This window comes from Zootoca vivipara, chromosome 13 (assembly GCF_965207765.1).
Source record: "Zootoca vivipara chromosome 13, rZooViv2.hap1.1, whole genome shotgun sequence".
Lineage (NCBI taxonomy): Eukaryota > Metazoa > Chordata > Lepidosauria > Squamata > Lacertidae > Zootoca > Zootoca vivipara.
The window spans coordinates 30,632,230-30,655,093 of record NC_142596.1 but is presented as its reverse complement, the minus strand read 5'-3'; the positions used below and the strand labels follow the sequence as shown (position 1 = coordinate 30,655,093).

At 46.2% G+C, this 22,864-nt stretch overlaps 1 protein-coding gene across 1 annotated transcript; it reads right to left on the bottom strand.

Annotated features, from left to right (window-relative positions):
- Positions 1 to 710: 710 nt before the first annotated feature.
- Positions 711 to 10,131, bottom strand: MSRB1 (methionine sulfoxide reductase B1). The gene is made up of 4 exons (XM_035131545.3): positions 9,903 to 10,131; positions 6,330 to 6,472; positions 5,415 to 5,529; positions 711 to 5,305 (listed from the first exon to the last, which is right to left on the bottom strand). Exons 1-4 carry the CDS (start codon positions 9,955 to 9,957, stop codon positions 5,277 to 5,279), a joined length of 342 nt encoding a protein of 113 aa, XP_034987436.1. The 5' UTR covers positions 9,958 to 10,131; the 3' UTR covers positions 711 to 5,276.
- Positions 10,132 to 22,864: the final 12,733 nt, after the last annotated feature.

Genomic DNA, 22,864 nt, shown 5'->3' with positions numbered 1-22,864 from the left:
GGTCTTTGAGTGATCTGGTAGTTTTTTAGGCCTTGAGTTTCAGTTCTAGAAGAGACTCCTATGAATAAAGCTTGTTTTATAAAAACTACTCATTATTGATGTCTGTTGTTGGGTACAGAAACATCCTGTGAAGTAGTCCATGATTTGGAACACTGAAGGCAGATTAAAAGTACAGTATGTACCGTATATAGATTACCAAACATTCAAAAAGGAGCACTATAGTAGTCATGGGAAACTTCACTATGATATCTGTTGGAACTAAAACTTTACCAAGAATGTAAGGTCCAACAAATTCCACAGTTGCCTCATTGACAATTTCATTTCCAATTGTTATAAGAATTCTAAGGCATCATAAATAAAATGAACATTCATAGGTGCAGAAGGTAAACACACAAACATAAGTGCATAAACCACATGTCTGAAATAGTAGAGAGCAATCCTGAAGCCATCTGAATGACCCCAAATGTTTCCTCTGCAGAGGGAAATATCTTGGAAAAACCTTTGCCAGCAGTTCTTTCCACTTGCAAATCCTTAAAATCCTACCTTAAGGGCATGTATTATGTGTGAATTTGACCTTTGACCTGGATTCAAGAACTAAGGTATTTACCATCTCAAAAGAATGGTCCAGACTAACCAAGAAATGCAGTCAGTAAAACATTATCAGAAGTTACACACAGAAAACAATAAACACTCATGAACACCATAAAAGATTCAATCAAGTGTAGAGTTTTACTTGACAGGTTATAAAAGCATAATTGGTAGCAAATTCCTAAAGCTGTGGAAAGGCATACTTAAGAGTCCAACAAGAGTTCAAGCCTCTCTTTCTGTGGCAGGTCACAAGCAAGAGGGGGGGGGGAGTTACACAGAACGCTGTTAGCGGTCTTCTTACTGTAGAAACTGCACATTTCCAAAGAGCAGTTTCCACAGAAAGTATCATTGCATATTCTGCATAGTCAAAACAATCTCAGCTTTCTGCCGCTTCTTGAATCTTATAGATTCTTCTTCTGTTTCTGGAATGAATGAATCTTACACACACACACACAGAGAGAGAGAGAGAGAGAGAGAGAGAGAGAGAGAGAATCCAACAGAAGATCCCCTACCCCTCAAGTGGCCCAGACTCTCTTTTGCTCCAATACAAGGCATGACAAGCCTTTCCCAGTCCGCCACAGCCTTTCAACTAGTTAAGCAAATTTCACTTATCATAGCACAAAACTGAACAAAACACATTTTTGTTTCCAAGAAAAGTATTTTTATTAACATCATCTAATCCATATTTATACAGGTGAACAGCAGCCTGGCCAAGTTGCTAAGCTGGATGGAACATTACATTCAGAGTTGATTTTTAAAAAAATCCCTAATATACCTTCTTGTGTCTCCCAGGGAAGGCAAAACAGGCACAGAAGTGTTGATCAAGTGCTCTCAGAGGGCAAATTACCCAATAATACTGCTACTTTTGAGAGAGAGAGAGAAAAGGTCATTCCCTGCAAATATTCACAGGGCTCCGCATGAAACTTTGTCTTCTTGGACTTTGATTTTGATACCACTGAAGTGGAAAGCTTCACTTCTACAGTGCAGCTTGCATAACCGTCTTGAAAACATACAGGGTGTGATTCTGCACCTGAGGCTCATAAGACCAGGCTGAAGGCAGACATCAGGTGGTTCTTTTCAGAGAGTTGAGGAACACTTCCAATAAACAGCAGGTGATTGTCATCTTTGTGCTGATCACACCTGCAAGTTGAATGCAGTGTCCGCACAGAGTCATTGTCATCAAAATGCTATCCCTTAATTTCCCCCCAACAATTTTACTGTTTCTGTTGTACCGCTTGTTTTTTGTTTTTGATTTTACTTAGTGGATTTTCCACAGAAAGAGTAAATCTAGATTGAATGGGGGGGGGAATATGAGATGCATTTTAACTTGTGTGCGTTTCAAACTGCTGTGTGGAAATACTTGAGGTTTGAGAGGTCATTGTTCACAGTATGTACATTGAGCCCACTTTTGCCTCAGCTAAAACAACCTTTGCCACTTTCCTCCATAAACCTCTTATGCCGTTTCAGAAACCAGGAAAAGCTTCTCCACTGTGGAGTGTGCAAAATGGTTCTAAGGGTACATCCAGGTGGTGAATTGTCACACTCCCAGTTTGACCATGATTTGCAAAGCACATGAAGCATTTGCTCGGCAGATCGCCTCATAAAGCAGACCCCCCTTTTGTGCTTCATCAAGACACAATGGACCACCTGTTCTGAAGTTTTCAGCTTTGGATGTAAGCAAGCACAAGGAACCATCATTAGGCCAAGCAACCAGTGCAAATATGGATGAGTGCCATCCTACTTGAACTGCATGTCCAGCAGCAGCAGCACAACTCCCTAATCATGTTAACAACAGAAGATTAAGCAGAAACCAACTGATACAAATGGCACCATAAACCATCTAAACTTAAACTGTACCACCACTGTTTCCCTAAAGCAAACCTTGGGATTTCTCCAGCTGTTTTTGGACTACAACTCCCATCAGCTAGCAGGACCAGTGGTCAGGGATGATAGGAATTGTAGTCCAAAAACAGCTGGAGACCCAAGTTTGGGAAGCACTGGTCTACACCCTCATTTACTCACTTTGAGCTCTTTAAAAAAAATCTTCTAACCTAAGTCTGTAGAAACGGTCTGAAGTCAGGGGTGGGGAAGGAGTGGCCCTCCAGATACTGCTGAACTTCAGCATCTACCATCGCTGACCATTTGCCATGCTGGCTGGGGATGATGGGAGCTGGAGCCCAGCAGCTTCAGGGGGGCCACAGGTCCCCCATCCTTGCCTTGGGTGGACATTCATAGTTTCTGTTTCCAGCTGAATAGCCAATCAAAGAGGTGCAAGTTTTGCAAGTCCTCCTTCCCAGCGCGGGAAGGAAGCTTGTTGTTGTGATACAAGGCAAAGAGGAAGAAGGAAATGTGCCGATTCAGATGAATCTTATGCATTAGCCCTTTGAGCACTGAGAGGTAATCTCGGTTTCTAATGTTTGTTTCTAAAGCCTGAGCGATATGCAGTTTGGGCAAGAGGCTTCATTCTGACTTCTGGAGCACCCAGAGAAATTCAGATACCAAGGCATAAAATTGTTTGTATGTTTACAACAAACAAGGGCTTCAAAAGAGCAAGGAACATATTAGCTTCGTATTTCCAAACTGGAGGTTCTTGGGTCTCACCTGAAATGCAATTCAGGGACTGCAGATTACCTCTTACATTTAAATTGCACCACCAAAAACTTGGACAAATCCATCCATCACTTAAAAAATGAAGCACTCGGAAATGACTCCTTAGCCCTTCCGTGGCCTTTGCTTATAACAAACATACAAAATCTTAGCGCAATAGCAAAGATGCAAACTGGTGTCAGAAGGATGCTCAATTGACCTGTTTCTCTGCTAGAGAGAGAATCACTTCTAGTACATGCAAAAATTAGATGAAAACTAGGTTATCAGCTTCCGTTTCCTGAGAGAGATCTTGTGCCTTTAGCGCAGGGGTGGGAACACTGTGGCCCTCCCAAAGTTGCTCTCGTTTTCCCTGACCACTGGCCATGCTGGCTGGGGCTGATGCCCAGCAAATCTTGAGGACCACGTTCCCCTCACCTGCTTTAACAGTGACCGCAAAGAGGTAAATTTAGCAGGCGAAACTTTTGTGACCATGAAAATAACTGGGGTGGGGGTGGGGGGGTTGAGTTTAATGGCAGCATTAAAAGCACAAGGGCCCTGCCAGGGGAGGAAATATTGGGAATCCAATATGCATTACCTGGAGCATTTTCTGGGTAGCTCAGATAAAACCATCCTCACCCCTGCTCTCCAAGACGGGTTTACATGGGGCAATTCATACAATGACACTACGCCAGAAAATGCCCCAAAGCAATGTGGGGCAGGGCACAACCCAAAGCTAGGCTATGGTTTCAGATGCCACAAAGACTTACTTCTGAAGAGGCCAGGAAATGGTAGAGTTTGATCCAAGGGAAGGGCAAGAATGGACAAAAAAACAAAACCTGGGGCACATGACAGTGTGAGGACATTTCTGAGGATGTGGTCGCAGTGACCCAATCACGGAAGCAATTTTAGCAGTTCCATGGGGCATAAAGAAAGCAGCATTGTGATGCTAAAAGGTTTGCTCCAGGAGACCATGTCCTAGGTCCAAATTCTCCAACTTTGGATTCTGAGGTAGTGTTGGACTACAACTCCCATCATCCCGTGTCACCTTAACAAATGGTCAATGATGGGAGTTGTAGTGCTGCTGCAGCTGAGGACCCAAGGTTGAAGAAGGCTGTCATACCGGAGAACACAGCTACTGAACTGTAGTTGCTGTTACAAAAGTTCCTGGGCTGCTGGATAACTGTTTACATTAAGGGTGGGTAAGCTCAGGCCTCCCCATTTCCTCCACCAGGTCAGTTTGGCCAAAGGATGCTTCCTTGCCCAACACTTGGCGCCATATACCACGTCAGGTGTGAGGCAGGTAAAGTTGCAGCTAAGCCAAATAGGGCTTTGTAAGGCCCTTTGGAGCCCTGGCTATGAGCTGTTACAACTTAACATTCACAACAGCCTGTAGGAGGGGTTAGGAACTGGAGGCCAGTAAGCCAAACCTGGGCTTCTAGAAGCCCCTGCAGGGAAGTCAAAACAGCAGCTGTGGCAACAGAACTTGCCAACAGGCTGCTTGGGGGAAATGAAGGCTTCTATCACCGCTCTTTACTCCCATCTCAAAATGGTTTTTTTTTACCCTGGGGTTTGTAGCATCTGAAATGCACCTTGGATCCAACGCTAGTTTGGGCAGAGTGAATCTGGATTGATATGATGAGAGTCCTGCTCAGAATCATACCATCTTCTGGGGCAACTCACTCCAGAGCCAGACAGGCACTCTGCTTTGAGTGGAGGAAAAACCCAGACTTTGGTAGGGGGGACACAGGTACAAGGTGGTCACACCTGAGCAAAAAGAAGAAGAGGAAGAGGAGGAGGAGGAGAAAAGCATCTGGGCGATGGGAAGAACATTCTAAACTAGACTCGATCCAAGATACAGGTTGAAATGGAAGACCTCAAAGCAGGAGGTAGCAAATGCAGAGGGTATCAATCAGAAATGAAAGCCAGAAGAAGAGAGTCTTCATTTTTCTTTCCGTATTTGCCAGCGTCCATCCTGCCAGTCCAAAGGAAAAAGATTCCCAGCCGACAGAGAAGGGTTGTGCTCAACAGCTCCTAGATGGTTGGTGCGGAGTTGGATTGGTCAGCTAGAAGCAGCATTTGATTGGCTGGGTGTTCCAGCCTATTTACTCCCTCGGGTCCTTGTCCTTCTTGTCTAGAAAACATAGAAAGAGAAATCCGGATCCAGCAGCTGCCATTTCAAAAGCTGTTGATGTCAGTGGGCAAAGTTGCAAATAGATGCACAGTTAATTACGTAAGCTCACCTTTAGGGATGAACTTGAGAGAGCTGCTAAATATTCAGAACCGAGACTGACCCCTTTTGGGGCCGTCGTTGATGAACTCGTGGCCCAGACCGTTGCCGCACTTGCCACATGAGACCTAGAAGGGAAGCATATGAAGCAAAGGGAATAGAGAGACAAAACTCCAGCTTGCACACTAGGGTCTTAGCACTGCTTTCCCACAACCGGTTGAAAGCAGAATTAGAATGGTGGTCACACATATGACTTAATACAGTGTTTCTCAACCAGTGTGCCTCCAGATGTCTTGGGACTACAACTCCCATCATCCCTAGCTAGCAAGACCAGTGGTCAGGAATGATGGGAGTTGTAGTCCCAAAACATCTGGAGGCACACTGGTTGAGAAACACTGACTTAATAGACCCTTCTCTAACGTTAACTAAAATGTCCCTCTCAGCACAGCCTCCTTGCAACTTTAATTAGAAGCTTTCCCAGTGTCTTCTGTCCCCTAACACCTTTCTGGGTAGTGCTACATAGTTCCCCTCATAAATAGTTTCTTAACAAATCAGTTCCTGCTTGCTTTTGAAATGTGTTTGTTTTTAAAATTGCAAAATAGCTGCCGGACGGAAACTTCTAATTAGATGCACAGTAACCCCCTCCCCCCCCCAATGCCTCAATAGTGCTTTGCCAGTTCAATCTGGACAGGCTGTTGCTGCAACTGGCATTTGGAGGAGGCAGTGCCATAGATCAGATATAAAAAAGGAAGGTCGGACAAAAGCAACCTACTAGAATGCAATGCACTGACAACAATGTTGGCTGAATTCTCTGGAAGACGTTGAGGAACACTCCTCTCTTAGGCACTGAAAGCAGATTCAAGGGCTGGACAATTTGCTCAGCTTGCGCTCCATTTCAACCCAGCAACACTTCCTCCTCAGTACTCACCTTGAAGGCTCCCGGCCGTTCTAGGTACTTGGAGATGCTATCGTCGTGGATAGTTTCAGTGAAAGCCGGCCATGGAGATGAGTGAGCATACTTGGACCTGCTCGAGAACAGCTCGTAGCCACATTTGGAGCAAGCGTATATACCTGTGCACAAAGATGGGAGCAGGAAGAAGAAGGGAATGAGGTCCCTGGAAGATATACAATGCATTCAAACGGGTAGTAGTTTATCTGCTGGTTATAGGCATGCCCAGGTTGGCTCGAAGCAAGAGTGCTTACAGAAGCTGCGCTCATCTCAATGGAGCATCCAGTCCAAACTCTGCAAGCATCTCTCCATGCCAAACCCCTCCCCCTCCTGCTTGAAATAGGATCGGGGTATCAGTCACTTATGGGGCAGAGATGCTTTCTCCCCTCAATGCTGCCTTCATAGCAATCAAATATGTGAGAAGGGAAGTAGCTGAGTGGTCCCAGGTTCAGTCCTCAATGGCACCTGCAGGTAGAACTGGGAATGTCCCCTGCCTAAAAGGAGAGCCACTTTCAGTCAATGTCAACAGTACTGCGCTGGAAGGACCACTATGTCTGTCTCAGCGTAAGGCCGCTTCCTGCATCCCTAGGAGTTACCTCAACCCCACTTCTCTGTGTTCATCATAATGCATCAGAGGTCCACAGAGAATTGCTTTTCCAGAATTAAGACTTAATGTTATGGCCTCTGTCTTTTCCAGATGGCTGGTGTAATAAATTACCTTTGAAACAGCTTTTCTGTATGTTTTGTAAAACGGCTATAAGACGACATTGTTCACTACCTTACCCAGTGTCCTGTATCATAAAGATCCCTGTGGAAAATATACGTCTGAGCGTAACCAGCAGAGGCATTTTATTACACTCGTGTGCTTTTGGCTATTTGACAAGGAAAATTAGGTTACGCTGCACTTCTCCTAATTGGAGCCAGGAAATTGAGCCCAATTTGTGCCTCAACTCTGAATGCCTTTTAATATTTTGTCATGGCTTACAGCTAAACAAATCATTTTTAATTTTTTTTTACTGTATTGTACTATTTTCTGTTTTAATGAATAGACATTATCCACTTCTGTGCCAATTCCATCTTTACAATTGCTGACACTGAATAAACCTCTTTCACAACTCAGCAGACACTGGAAGGGTGGCAAGATATGATTCTATTAGGCTTGCAAATAGCCACTCACCTACAGGCCTGGAGCATGTGAGAATTGCTTAGAACACAAGAAGAGTTTGATGGATGAGGCTAGTGGCCCATCAAGTCCAGCATCCTGTTCTCACAGTGGTCAACCACATGCCTGTGTGCTCAAACAGAATTTGAGCACAAGAGCCCTCTCCCCTCCTGTGGTTTCCAGCAACTGAGATTGCAAAGTACTGTACTGTATACTGTCTCTGATTGTGGAGGCAGAGCATAGCCATCATGATCAGTAGCCTCTGATAGCCCTCTCCTCCATGAATTTGTCCAATCCTATTTGAAAGCAAGTTCCGTAGTTTAAATATATGCTGTGTTAATAAGGACTTCCTTTTCTCCATCCTGAATCTTCCAACATCCACTTTCATCGGCTATCCACAAGTTGACTTTCGCTTTCTCTGTGCCTTGCATAATTTTATAAACTCCCTATTATGTACCTCTTACTCACTTTTTCTCCAAACTAAAAAGTCCAAAATGCCGCAACTTTTCCTCATTAGAGAGTAGCTCTGTCCCCTTGATCATTTTGGTTGCCCTTTTCTGAACATTTTCCATAAGTTTCCTATTTTTGCTGCACTGTAGTGGCAATAGATGACAATAATGCAATCGCAAAAGGGAAGCCTTGCAGAACAGCCAATCAAGCAGAATAAATCTACCACTAATGCAAGATTATCGTGTCCATTACACGTTGCAGAAAACACCGACCATAAAACAGCAGTCTGGAAGGGTCTCTAAATTGTGAGACAGCTAATTATTATTTTCATGGGCCAGTAAACTTCTGTCGGCTGGCTTGTGTGATCTACCTGACATGATTGCATTGGGTAATGGAGGAGAAATTAATCCCACCCACAGGATGCTTTTGAAACCACAGCAATGTTTCATCACTGTGCCAGTTTTATTCTTGAAGGGAATGGGGAAGCCAAATGTGACCTTGAAAAACGGTGGGGTAAAAGTGTTTGGTGCAATGGCGGTCCCAGAGACAATTTTCTCTGTGGTAGCAGCCCCCAATTTGCGGGACTCTCTCCCTACAGAGGCATATCTAAGAACCTTCATTGTATGACTTTCACCATACGCTGAACATACACCTCTTTTTGCCTCGGCCTTTGACAGCTAAGGGCTTCTGTTTTGAGGAACTCACCCCTTTTGCAGAATTTACACACTACTGTTCCATTTGGAACGGTTTTGCTGGTTTTATTTTCATTCATTTATTTACTTACATTTATATCCCACCTTTTTCTCCAGGGAGCTCCAAAGTGATGTACATGGTTATCCCCGTCCTCGTTTAATCCTCACAATAACTCTGTGAGGTAGGTTAGGCTGAGAAGCCGTGACTGGCCAAGATCACACATAGTGAGTGAGCTTCATGGCAGAGTGGGGATTCAAACCCTGTTCTCCCCGGTCTTAGCCCAGGCACTCTAACCACACTCATTTCATTTCATCATCATCATATTATCAATTGTTTTTATAACTGTATATTCTATTCTTTTAACCTACCCTGGGACCTTATTGTAAAGGGTTAGTAAGAAATCATAAAGAATTTTAAGACAATAGAATTAATTTATTAGCTCCATCTTAACCCCAACAGGTACCAAGTACATTTAATCTTCTGAACCGCCTTGATATCTTTGGTATATAAATTATAACAACAACAACAGTCCCTTTTCTCACTCTGATGCTGTGCCATCTATCTACATTCTGGGACTATAAATCTCCATAAATAACAGGGAGGGCGCTTGATATTCTTCTCAGCTTGTGCTCATACAAGCATTTTTCTTTGTACAGTTGTGGGGGCCAGCCGAGTCTGTGCCCCCACCAATCTACCCTCTATAGAGAGGGGGTTGCATAACCCCCTATAAATCATGGGGCCAACCAGCTTTCTCCAGGTTAGTTGTCCCACCCAGATGTTCTATGAATATGTGACCAAACAAAAACACAACTGACGGATGGTGTGTCCCTTTGAGACAGGCGTCTCCAATCTGGTGCCCTCCGGGGCATAGCTGCCAAGTTATCCCTTTTTTTAAGGGATTTTCCCTTATGCTGAATAGGCTTCCTCGCGAGAAAAGGAAAAACTTGGCAGCTATGCTCCGGGGGCTGATGGGAGTTGTAGTAGTTGTAGTCCAACCGTATCTGGAAGGCACAAGGTTGGCGAAGAAGACCACCATGTCCAGAGATTGTAATCCCCGCGCCGGGTGGCCCATATCGTGGATCCTGCCGATCCATCCATCCACCGATCCCGGGGACGTGGAGGGGAAATCAGTTCCCCTCTTCGTCGGCGCCTGCCGCGGGTAGTGAGTGGGGTGGAGATTTTGCGGGCTAGATCCAGCCCCGCGCCGGGTGTATTCGATCTTTCCCCATGGGATGATTTCCCCTTACCGGGTTCGAAGTGGTCCTGATAGATCTCGCCTCCTCTAAAGACGCAGAAGGACATGGCAGCGATCGCTCTCTCCCGGCCCCTGACGCCGCTCCGGCCGCTTCCCGGTTATATAAGCGGCCGCCCTCCGTCCCTCCTCCTCCTGGCTCTGTGTGCTCCGTTGCCTGCAGTTCCAGCGGGAGCAGCGCCAGGGGGAGCTGCCGGGCAACGCTCCGCCGCCCGCGGAAGCCCAGCGCGCAACGTTAGCCCACGCGCGGAGAGGCGCGCGGAGAGGAGAAGGGGCGCTCAGAGGAGTACCGGAAGAGCTGTCGTAGGATCAGGCCCAGATCAGGCTTAACTGCCTCGCTGGAGCAAGTCAAAACGGCCCTCTTTAGTTCCGGTTTCCGTTCCTCTTGGTGGCCGACCAGATGCAGGGGGCAGTTGTGTCCTTTTGGGGGGGGGCGTCCAGGGCCCCAGTCACCAGGAGCAGGACCCCCCACACACACAATGAAACAGGGCTGGCAATGCCACATTTTGAAGGAAGGATGTGATCTGTAGTGGGGCCACCACTTTCAAAGCCCTGCTGGCTCACACTGATGGGAGAGTGGAGATGGGCATGGGCATGGAGAGACTTCTCTCTTCTCTCTCTCTCTCTCTCTCTCTCTCTCTGTAAGGGGCAGCCACAGACATTTTGGAGGTGGAGCAGTGAAGCCCTTTACTCTCCCCCTAAATCAAGGTGAGAAACTTAAAGCCCCCAGGGACTCTCCATCTGGTCCCCAGTACTCTCCCCAATTATTTCCTGCTTAACACAAGGTTTGTGTTTGGCTACATAGTGTAGGAAACTATGGAACTTGCTCCCGCAGGAGAGAATGAAGGTCTCCAATTTGAATGGCCTTAAAATAGGAGGTTATTGATGGTGACTACCTATGCTCTAGGGACGCGGGTGGTGCTGTGGTCTAAACCACAGAGCCTAGGGCTTGCCAATCAGAAGGTTGGCGGTTCGAATCCCTGCAATAGGGTGAGTTCCTGTTGCTTGGTCCCTGCTCCTGCCAACCTAGCAGTTCGAAAGCACGTCAAAGTGCAAGTAGATAAATAGGTACTGCTCCGGCGGGAAGGTAAACGGCGTTTCCGTGCACTGCTCTGCTTTGTCAGAAGCGGCTTAGTCATGCTGGCCACATGACCCAGAACCTGTACGCTGGCTCCCTCGGCCAGTAAAGCGAGATGAGCGTCGCAACCCCAGAGTTGTCCGCGACTGGACCTAACGGTCAGGGGTCCCTTTACCTTTACCTATGCTCTGCCTCCAGTGTTGGAGGCAGCAATGCTTCTGAATACCAGTTGCTGGAAACCACAGGAGGGGAGGGTTGTTCTTGTGCTTAGGTCCCACTTGCAGGTTTCCCTTTGGGGGCATCTGGTTGGCCACTGTGAGAACAGGATGCCACTGGCCCGATCCAGAACGTTCTTCTTATGTAAAGAAGAAAAGGCAAGTAAAACTGCTCTAGTTTTTGCGTCCTGGAACAGCAGCAGCAGCAACTGAAATCTTTGCAAGGGGTCCCTATTTCCACAGTTTCTTGGGGAGTTTTTGTTTTTCCAAGGACAGAATTGCCAAGAGGAGAATGCTCCTGGCTTGTCCTGAACTGACCCCCACCTCATTGCAAGGGAAAGAAGCCACACCCCCGCAATGTGATTGGCCAGCTCCGCTATATGGTACCTCTGTGTGCAATCATAGGCTGTGGGAGGGTGGGGTGGGGGAGGGGGCTTGAGCATTCAGTGGAGGGGGAGCTTTTGAGAAGGGGGGCAGAGAAGGATTCTATTTTTATCCTCTTTGATCCAGTGGCATATGGATCTGTAGGATGCTACTAGAAATCAGAAAAAGGTTTTTGTTCATGTTATCCCCCAACCCCCGTGAAATTGCATTCCTTCATCTCACTGTGTTCTCCTTTGCTGTTGTAGAGATTGCAAACGCCGGCAGCACGGTGGCGGCTATGTATATCCCCCATCCGTCAAGTGGATTTGTCACCCTTCCTCGAGACTGGCTGGGCATGGCGTGTTTCTCAAAAGCATCCCTTCCCTCCCCTGCCCCCCCTGTGATTGGACCGCACAGTGGGAGGCTGCAGCAGCATCAGCACCAGAATGAGCTAAGGATGCTGTGCTCCCCGCATTCCTCCATCCCTGGCACTCTTCTCTCTGGGCCAAACCTGCAGCTCTTTCCCCCCCTCCCCCTCCCCAGAGCCCTGCTTCTGCCATGGCCAGGATGGCTGTAGCGGCGGCCTCAGCCGCTGCACTTCAGCTTAAATCTGGATCAGATCAGGTGGTGATGCAAGCAGGCAGCCGCGCAAGCTGCGATGCTCCTGTCCAGACTGGTAGATGGATAATCCTGTACTAGCAGCTGTGGGGCCGTGTGAAAAGGATCACCATCCGTGACCCACGTTCCAGTCCCAAGGGGCAGCAGGAAAGACCAGATCTTGGCCCACTGAAGGTATAAGGAGGAAGGCACCCCCCCCCCAAGGTGAGCTTGATGGAGAGCCTGGCAATTTTAGTTTCTTTTATTTTTTGTGTCAAACGCTAAGAGCAAGGCTTGTGGTTTGGGGGCGCACTCTGGAGGCAAAATATACGGAAGGGAAATAACTTTTTGCTGGACTAATTGCTGTGCAGGTGAACATGTAGCAAGGGATGCAGGCTGTCTAGATTATAGACAGAGATATGGAATTGACATAAACAGATCTATTCGCTAGGAAGGTACCCAGTTTGTATCTCACGTAAGGAGAGATCGATTTGAAGAGCATCTAGCTGAGATATCTAAATTGGTGGGCAGGTAGCTGCGCTGCTCATCCCACAGAACGAAAAGTTGTGGAGTACGAAAGGGAGAATCGGAGAGTTTCCTTTTCCTGCAAGTGGTTTACAATGGTCTCTTTCTAGCAGAGAGGCAAATCCCTCTAGCTCTGGAAGACTCTGCCTTCGACCTGACCTGTTTTGGCTCCGTTGCAGGAAAGGTTTGTTGCCCTGACTCCTGTCTGCAGTCTTCACACTCTCGTCATTGCAAGGTTGTCTGCTATGCCCGCCGCATTTGGCTCTCGACGCACCAATGCCATCCAGGACTCGGAAGCCAGGTGAGGAGGAGAAGGAGCCTTTTTAATTTTCTCTCCAGACTGGCTCAAGCAGCTCAGCCCAGGTGGTGCCAGCATTTTGAAGCGGGAAAGATGTCAGTGAAGAAGATGTCAGAGGTGCCACAGGCACAAGGTGGATGGAAAAGTATTTCTCTCTCCTTGTGAGCCAGCATGCAGCAGAGGCTGTTTTCCCGATGAGGAACCAGCAAGTGTGCTGGCACCATTGGATCTCCCTCTTTGCTGGCATCCTCCCAATCTGATCAGGTGAGTTTTATGGAGACTCCAGAGCTGGGAGAGGCTTTGGTCCCTGAGATACCCCTTCTCAAACTTGGCAGAAAAGAAGGATAAGCAGGACTAGACCTTGTTTTTTTCATCATTGCATCAAGGATTCAAAACGAACAGTAATCATGTTTTGGGTGCTCCTGGCAATTATGAATACATGTTTTAAAAAACAATAACATTTATTTTATGATGAGCTTCGTGGAATGGCTGTCCATATAATTTTGGCCGCTGGCCCTTTCTGTTTGTGGTCTCAGTGCTGCAGTCAATTCTGGTAGCCAATTTGCAATGAGATGTGATAACTGCTGTTTACTGTAGTGCAGCCGGGGAACTTGGGGCCCTGCAGAATGTTGCTGGACTCCAACTCCCAGCAGGCCCAGCAGCCAGCATGGCTAGTGGTCAGGGATGATGGAAGTTGTGATCCAACAACACCTGGAGAGCCACAAGTTCCCAAGTCTTGCCTTATAGATAAGTCAACCCCTTGTATACAATACTTGACAAGAGAACCGGGATTGGGACATCCAGTGGCACCGAGCAAGCTGTACAAATTTTTTTGAAATGCCCCATTCTTGCATTATTATGAAATGCTGTGCCGCTTATAAAGAAGTGTTAACAAGATCTATGTTGGGCTTTGTCAACCTGGTAGTGCCCTCCAGCTATTTTGGATTCCAGTTTGGCCTGTGATTGGGAATGATCGCATGCTGATTGGGGGCTGGTGGGAGTTGTGGTCCAAAACAATTGGAGGGAAATTTGGGGGGAGGCTGTTCTATTTTATATTTTCAGTGGCCAAGGCTAGCACCTAGTTTACCACCAGCCCAAAATGCTGGACTGCGACTTGTCTTTATGTTCAAAATATCTGATGGCCAGAGGACGACACATAAAATCTCAACAAAGTCTTCTTCTTCTTGTAAGATACTAGGCAGCCTCAAATGAGCCAAAATGTGTGATTCTTAAGCAACTTTTTTTGGAAGGTAGAGGAGCCTGGCAAGTAACTCCACCACAGCATGCTGCACCCGAGCTGAACCATGGATCCCTCTAACTTTGTAGCATCTACTCTGACTGGCAGCTCTCCAGGGTTTTCGGCAGGGGACATTCTCAGGTCCGCTTGGGAGATGTCAGGGATTGAACCTGGGACCTTCTGCATGCAAAGCATGTGCTCTGCCACTTTGCAACGGCCTTGCCCTTTAGGAAGTTGCTTTGCGCCAAGACCACTGGTCTGTCTAGCTCAGCAGATTGTTTGCACTGATTTGCAGCAGCTCTCCAAGGTTTCAGGCAGGAAACTTCCCCAGCCCTACCCGGAGATACCAGAAATTGTATCTGATACCTTCTGCCTGTGAGGCAGATACTCCAACCACTGATATTCCTGGCCTCGTGGTTTGGAATAAAGGGATGATTTAAATAGGAACACAGCAAGTTGCCATGTCCTGAATCAGGCCATTGGTCCATTCAGCCCAGTTTTGTGTACACTGGCTGGCAAAGCCCTTCCAGGGTCTTAGACCAGGGTCTCCTACCTGGAGATGCTGGGGATTGAACCTGGGATCTCCTGCAAGGAGGGCAGATGTTCTGCCACTAAGCTGCAGCCCCAACCCTCCACAATCAATGAGCCCAGCTTTGCAATCAGCTTCCACATGAAGGCTGTAAATCTTGACACACACCCCTTTTCAGATCTGAGGGCAGACCCACAGCTAAAGATTCATCTCTCTAGGTGGCTACTGAGAGAACACGGTTGGCCAAAGGAGACGAGCGCAACGGCAGAGGTCTGAGATGTGCATGGCAAAGCAGGTTGATCAAAGCCACCGTCCCCCTCTGGATGCTGCCATTTTAAATTAGGTCAGTCGTTCATCCTGGATGGATTTCTGCAGCGCACCCCCCTCCTTCTTTGCAGAGCGGAATTTATTGTCAGTGGCAGGTGCCTAGAGAACATTTCGTGAGTGAGGGCCTCCCCCTCTGCCTCGCTGGCTGTCTGTGCATCCGGCTGACGAAAGGAAAGAGCAACAGATTATCCCAGAGAGTCTGAGAGGTTGCAAGGAATCAACAACTTCTTTAATAATAGCTGCAGACTCTGCTCTTCTGCACCACCCTATTTTATATGTTTATTTAAGGGGGTGGGGAGCCTTTTTCAGCCTGTGGGCCGGATGCCTTTCTGAACAACCTTTGGGGAGCCTGTGGTGGGTGGAGTCATAAATGCATTTCCCCCTCCCTTTGCACAGGAAAGCTAGTTTCTACCCACCCACCTCTGTATTCCCCCCCCCCCCCATCTAGGCAAGCAAAAGAGGAATGATCAGAGTTCAAGAAAAACATGCCAGCTGGGCAAAAACACTCAAGGAGGGTGCAAAACAGAGTGCGACCTGGGGACACTCCTGAGGGCCAGACAGAAAGGTCTGGAGGGCCACATTTGGTCCCCCAGGCTGAGGTTCCCAACCCCTGATTTATTTTATGAGATTCTTATCCTCCCCTTCCTTTCAAAGGTGCTGTAAGGTTCCAAACAAATCCACTTACCTTTATCTGCAGCTCTGCTTCTTCCTAGCCTATGATGGAAAATGCGTGGAAAGTCATCTGCCTTTGATATGGTTGTTGCCCCACCTGTTATGGGGGATGCTTAGACTTAGAGGGACTTTTTTTTAGTTTTGGAGGGATCAGTGCATTAAAATCTGAAATCACTCTGTTTAATAAACATCTCTGTCCAATGCTGCAGTCTGAAAACAAAAAACTGCCTGGGCTTTTTTTTTTTTAAAGCAATAATACTCGGAGTTCATGCTTTCTTATAAGAAATTATCAACTTGTACCTGAGTTTGCTTATTTCCTCCTCCCTCCCAATCTGTTTTGCTTTTCTGCTGCATCTTTTTAGACTAAGGTTGAGAGCAGGGCCTGTGCTGTTATTATTGATCTTTCTGGGAACCTTTTTTGGCTGAGGAGCAGGAGGAAAGTTCTTTAAATAAATAAATGCAGACAGTGCCTTCTTCCTCCTGCCCAAATCTGACCCCATATTCCATATTTGTAGGACAGATCAAAGTAATGCTTAATAGGCACTTTGCCTATGCTTGAAATATTTCCTTCTGTTTTACGAAGTCTGATGCACAGATGATATCTCTGTAATAAAAACCTGACTTTGAAAGTAACTTTCCTACCATTCAAGCACCTAATTTGATTTCTGCCTAAGAATTCATGGTCCTGGATTGCAGCTTTTCTTTCTTTCTTTCTTTCTTTCTTTCTTTCTTTCTTTCTTTCTGCTTGTGGTCCTGATTGTTGCAGAGATAAACTTGAAACAGGCAGGTAGTAACCAGTGAGAAACTGGATGGGCGTGCAAAGATCAGGAGGTGAGGAAGCTTGTTGGCACCACAGAGATCAGTGCCTTATAATTAGCAGAGAGCAAATAGCTTATGTAGTTGTGCTACGATAGCTGTCATTCAGGTCAAATAGAATCCCGTGTTTCTTGATGCAGGATTTTAGCTTCTCTTTTACCTTTTTTAAAATGGCCCATCTAGTCCAGTATCCTGTTTTCAAAGTCGCCAACCCGATGCCCATTATGGAAGTCCCACAAGAAGTAGCTAAGTACAAGAGCCCTCTGCCCTCCTGCAGGTTCCAGTAACTGGTATTCAGGAGCATTACTGCCTCTTTTTAAGCCATCCAAGTCGGTGGCCATAGCTGCCTCCTGCGGGAATGAGTTCCATAGATTAACTGCACTACATGACAAAGTGCTTTCCTTTATCTGTCCTGAAACATCCAACATTCAGCTTCATTGGATGTCCACGAGTTCTACTGCTCAGAGACAGAGGGAGAAAAACTTTTCTCTATCCCCTTTCTCCACGACATGCATAATTTTATGAACTTCCATCGTGTCAACTCTTACCTGCCTTTTCTCTAAAGTCCCAAATGGTACAGCCAGGGCCAGATTTAGGTTTGATGAGGCCCTAAGCTACTGAAGGTAAAGGGGCCCTTTATATGTCCAGCTGTCCTTTGTCAACAACAAATTGTTGCTGTTTTTTGTGTTGAATATATGCTATGTGGTAATTTATGGACCTAATAGGTATCTAAAGTCATTTGCACATAACTAAACATGTATTTTATCAAAGTAATTGTTGAACTTATCTTATATTTTGGAAATGTACATCCAGTTTTTTTTCTTTACATTTTTTAGGGCCCCCAAGAGAGTGGGGCCCTAAGCTAGAGCTTGTTTAGCTTATACATAAATCCGGCACTGGCCACAGCCTTTCTTCGTACAAGAGTCGCTCCTTCCCCTTGCTCATTTTGTTTTTTCTTTTTCTGGACTGCCCATAATAATACTCGGCAGCAGCACGAAAATCCCTACAACTGCAAGCTCTCAAGATTCACAGAGTTCTCTGGCAACGTTCTATAGTACTCTCACTTCATAGAATCATGGAGTTGGAAGAAGAACCTCAGAGTTCATCTATCCCAACCCCCACTCAGTGCTGGATCTGCAGTGCAGGACTTTGCAACTGCAGCATCCTCGGCTGCCTTTGCTTACTCCTCCAGCAGAGATGGGGACCTTTTAGAGCCTGGTTGTTGTTGTTTTTAATTCCATTCAGCTTTGCAATCTTCACTTTTATGCATATTTTATGCACTTTTATGCATATTGCTCAAAGCTGAGAAGATTGAGATTTAGAAGGTGCTTTTAAAGGTACCCCTGACCATTAGGTCCAGTCGCGGACGACTCTGGGGTTGCGACGCTCATCTCACTTTATTGACCGAGGGAGTCAGCATTTGTCCGCAGACAGCTTCCGGGTCATGTGGCCAGCATGACTTAGCCGCTTCTGGCGAACCAGAGCAGCGCCGTTTACCTATTTATCTACTTGCACTTTGACATGCTTTCAAACTGCTAGGTTGGCAGGAGATGGGACCGAGCAACGGGAGCTCACCCTGTCGTGGGGATTCGAACCGCCAACCTTCCGATTGGCAAGCCCTAGGCTCTGTGATTTAGACCACAGCGCCACCTGTGTCCCTCTAGAAGGTGCTGGTACAACCCTTTATTTTATAATAATAATAATAATTTATTATTTATACCCCGCCCATCTGGCCGGGTTCCCCCAGCCACTCTGGGCGGCTTCCAACAAAACATTAAAATACAGAAATCCATCAAACATTAAAAGCTTCCCTAAACATGGCTGCCTTAAGATGCCTTCTAAAGGTCTGGTAATTGTTATTCTCTTTGACCTCTGGTGGGAGGGCATTCCACAGGGTGGGCGCCACTACCGAGAAGGCCCTCTGCCTGGTTCCCTGTAACTTGGCTTCTCGTAGTGAGGGAACCGCCAGAAGGCCCTCGGCGCTAGATCTCAGTGTCCGGGCAGAACGATTTTTAGCTTGGGTGAGCTATGAGCGTTTCAGCTTCCATAAATGAGGCTTGATATGCAACAGTTGAGAGATTACCATGTTTCTCCAAAAATAAGACACCGTCTTATATTTATTTTTCCTCAAAAACAACAACAACACTATGACTTATTTTCAGGGGATGTCTTTTTTTTTTTTCCCTCCTCCTGCCGCGGCTGGCATTGCTGCTGTGCCTATCACTATGTCTTATTTTGGGTGGCTTATATTCTTTGGCTTATATTCCGTGAATGCTTAAAAATCCTGCTACGGCTTATTTTATGGCTACGTCTTATTTTCAGAGAAACAGGGTAGGCCCCAGTGAAACAGCTTCATGTCAGGTCAGACTATTTGTTTGTATCACCCAACATTCTAGGTCCAGGAACACAGGAAGCTGCCTTCTCCTGAGTCAGACCATTGGCCCATCCAGCTCAGAATTGTCTACATTCGTGGTTCCCAAACTGTTTGGGGCCACTGCCCCCTTGTTCCCATAAACTCATCCCCAGTGTGCCCTGCCCTGTAAAAAAACATTATTCAGAATAGCGGTCTGCACAACCCACTAAGGGAGATAATATCACAAGAATATTCAAAACAGTAACAATGAATTGCACATTTATTCACAATCCAATTCAAACTATTTTATTAATTCAAATGGATGAACTGGATCTAGCTGATACCAGCTTTCTTGTGACGTGTGACGACTCAGAATTGTGAATACAAACAAGCGTGACCACAGGAAATGGCTTTGAAAGCGATAAGAACAGCAAAATGTTAAATACAAAGCGAGGAAGGTGATTTGCTCTGGGCAGGAAAAAAAAGCCCTGGACTTGTCTTAACAAAAATGTTTTTAGCAGGCACCGAGAAGAGTACAGTGAAGGAGCCTTCTTGATATCAATAGGCGGGGAGTTCCAAAGTGATAGGTGCTGCCACACTAAAAGATTGAATTCTTACAAATGCAGAACAGGTATTATGTCACACCTGTGACAGTGTCAGTTCTGCCGATCAAAGTGGCTGAATGTGAGTATATGGGGTAAGGCAATCTTGGAGGTGAACTCTGGTCCCAAGTCATTAAGGGTTTTATATACTAAAAGTAAGACCTTGAACTTGGCCTAGTAGCAAATTGGCAGCCAGCGCAGATCTCTGAGCACAGATGTGATATGCTGACAGGGCCTCACTTCTGTCAGCAATCGTGCTCCAGCATTCGGCAGTAACTGCAGCCTCTGGATCAAGTGCAAGGGAGGCCCCATGTCTAGCATGTTGCAGTAACCCAGAAAGCCTTAAAAGACCCAGGGTGCGTCTCTCCATAGCTGCCAAGTTATCCCTTTTTTTAAGGGATTTTCCCTTATGCTGAATAGGCTTCCTCGCGAGAAAAGGGAAAACTTGGCAGCTATGCGTCTCTCTCTGCCCTCGCCTTGAAGGTCAGCCAGGAATTTCCTATGGTATCTAGGGCTGTAGGACCTCTCCAGTACCTAGGTCTGGTCAAGGGCAGGATTGTGCCCCAAGCTATTTCACAAGACTACATACAACTCCCAGCGTTCCATAGGGAGGAGAGGTTCCGCCAGTTACGCTAGCTTGAAGTGCGGGTGTGCCTTCAATCGAGGAGCAAATGAGGGCTGAGTCCCGCAGCTGAGGAAAGCGTTTCAACTGCAGAACCAATAACGGCAGCAATTAGCTTTTGGCGAGGATGCTCAATCAGAGATAATTAGACGAGGGAATTCCTGACTCTATAATTGATAACTCTCTTCAAAGGGGGCAGGACAAGCCATACTTGATGAGAACAACTTGCAGCCAAACCACCAGATTGGTATGGAGGCAGAAGTACCATTTTCCCTTTTTCCTACAAGCCAACAAGAAAGAGCTACATTTTAGGCCAGGGATAGGGCCCCTTCAGCTCCCATTATCCTTGACCAGTGGCCATGCTTAAGCTGATGCGAGTTGGAGTCCAACAATAAATGTTTCCCCATCCTCCTTATAGGTCCTAAGCCTGTTCTTATCCCAAGAACCCTTGCCCCTCTGCCTAGCCAGGTATTAGCTATTGTGATACTATAGAATGCTCTCCAACATTTAACGCTCTCCAACACGCTGTGGGAGAAACATCAGTGATTACAATGCTCTGTTCTTATTGCTTCTCGTGGCCTAGAACTGACCCTGAACCCAGCCCTGAATGAACTATTAGATAGATGTTAAATGTTTGGGTGAAAGGACCATCTCTCCATGGTAGAGGATCTGTTTTGCATGCAGAAGGCTCACAGGTTCAATCCCTGATGGTACCTCCACACCGGGCTAGGAATTTTCCTCCTCTGAAGTCCTGGAGATTCGCCGCAAGTTATTGTGGATCATACTAAGCTTGGCAGGCCAAAAGTCTGACTCTCTGTAAGACACCGTCCTATGTTCTGTACTTTAAAGAGCAAGGATTTCTAAAGTGAGCAGGATAGATACGGATTTACGAGGCTCACCCTTCCTAGGAGCTGGTACAGAAAGGCGCAGGTTGAATTCTAGGACCTGCTCTTCTACCAAGCTGGTTTAGACTAAGGAATCTGGACAGATACATCTAGCTTCCAAAATCTGCAAAACCAGCAATATTTACAACCAGGAACATCTCTGGGAGACTCTGCTGTCCTCTACTAATTGATTTTCCTCCCCATCTTGCCACAATAGCCTGTTGTACCTAGTTGTTGTTGTTATAACAAACACTCTCTTCCAAAGGAGCCCAGGGCAGCAAAGGTATCAATACTAATCTAATTAAAACTTTAAAGCAACCTTCTAAAAAACAGTTTTAAATTCCCTCCCCAGGCAGTCTTTTTCAGTGGTTTCTACAAATTGCTGTGTACTCCAAGTTCCTTCTCAAGAAAATGAGCTTTCTAAATCTGGATCATCTTTATTGTGCTATCGATTGTGCTTTCAGCAAGTTAATAACCTCTCAGGAAATGGGGACTGCCTTTTGCATACTCAGAAACCACTCAAGGCAGGACTCAGTGATTGACAGCAGAGAGAAATGCTGACCCCGTGTGTGAGATGTAGGCTGGAGACAGATAAATAGTTTTACACTTTCTTTCTTTACCCCCCTAGAGAGTTGAAGGGGTGAAATATTCTCTGAGTCGAGAGTGAATTTCATGCTCTTTATTCAGCTCATAGTCATCAAGGATAAGAAGAGAAGAAAGGCTCTTTTCCCAAAACCATCTGCTTATATACATTATTTACACAATGGGCCTTGCGTGATTGGCTACTTCAGGGCTACACCTGTGGGTCAATCAGGTTGTGGATTGACTTCTGCCTGCAACCTGATTGGCTGCTCCTACAGGCCAATCAGGTTGCAGATTCACTTCTGCCAGCCACCTGATTGGCTGCTCCTGCAGGCCAATCAGGTTGCGGATTCACTTCCACCTGGAGTTGGATTGGGTAGCTCCTGCGGACCAATCAGACTGCTGATTCTGAATCCTATTGTTTTAGGATTCAGCTCAGTACATAACACCCCTCCCCTCTAAGTTCCAGTCCTGTATATCGTCCCAATGCCCCATCGAAAACCCCTGGAAACTCTTTGCATATGGCGTCCACGTCCACTTGTAAGCTACCCTGTTTCTCATATTTTAAGACATACCCATAAAATAAGCCATAGCAGGATTTTTAAGCATTCAAGGAATATAAGCCATACCCCGAAAATAAGACATAGTGATAGGCGCAGCAGCAATGCCGGCCACGGCAGGAGGAGGAGGAAAAAAATAAGACATCCCTTGAAAATAAGCCATAGTGTGTTTTTTTGAGGAAAAAATAAATATAAGACATGTCTTATAATATGAGAAACACGGTAATTCAAGTGCGTTAAAGTACTCAGTTATAAAGTTATATAAAAAAAGAAAAGAATAGAGCTTTCTGCAATTTAGAAAAATGACAAGGAAATGCAGTAGAAAGCCTGGGATGGGTAGGAGGGTGCCTTAATGGGAAGACATATAAACACCTCATAGGCCAATCCAGATGAATGCTCTATACCAGGCACCGCCAAACTTCAGCCCTCCAGATGTTTTGGACTACAATTCCCATCATCCCTGACCACTGGTCCTGTTAGCTAAGGATCATGGGAGTTGTAGGCAAAAACATCTGGAGGGCCGCAGTTTGGGGATGCCTGCTCTATACTGTATATCTGTCATCTGGGGGAACCCTATCAATTTATGCACCAAGTTAACCAATTTATGTGCAAAAAAGGAAAACCAAGATGAGATCTATAGAAACTTAATTTTAAAAAAAATCAATGGAAGCAGAGATTCCAAGGACAGTGATTTTTG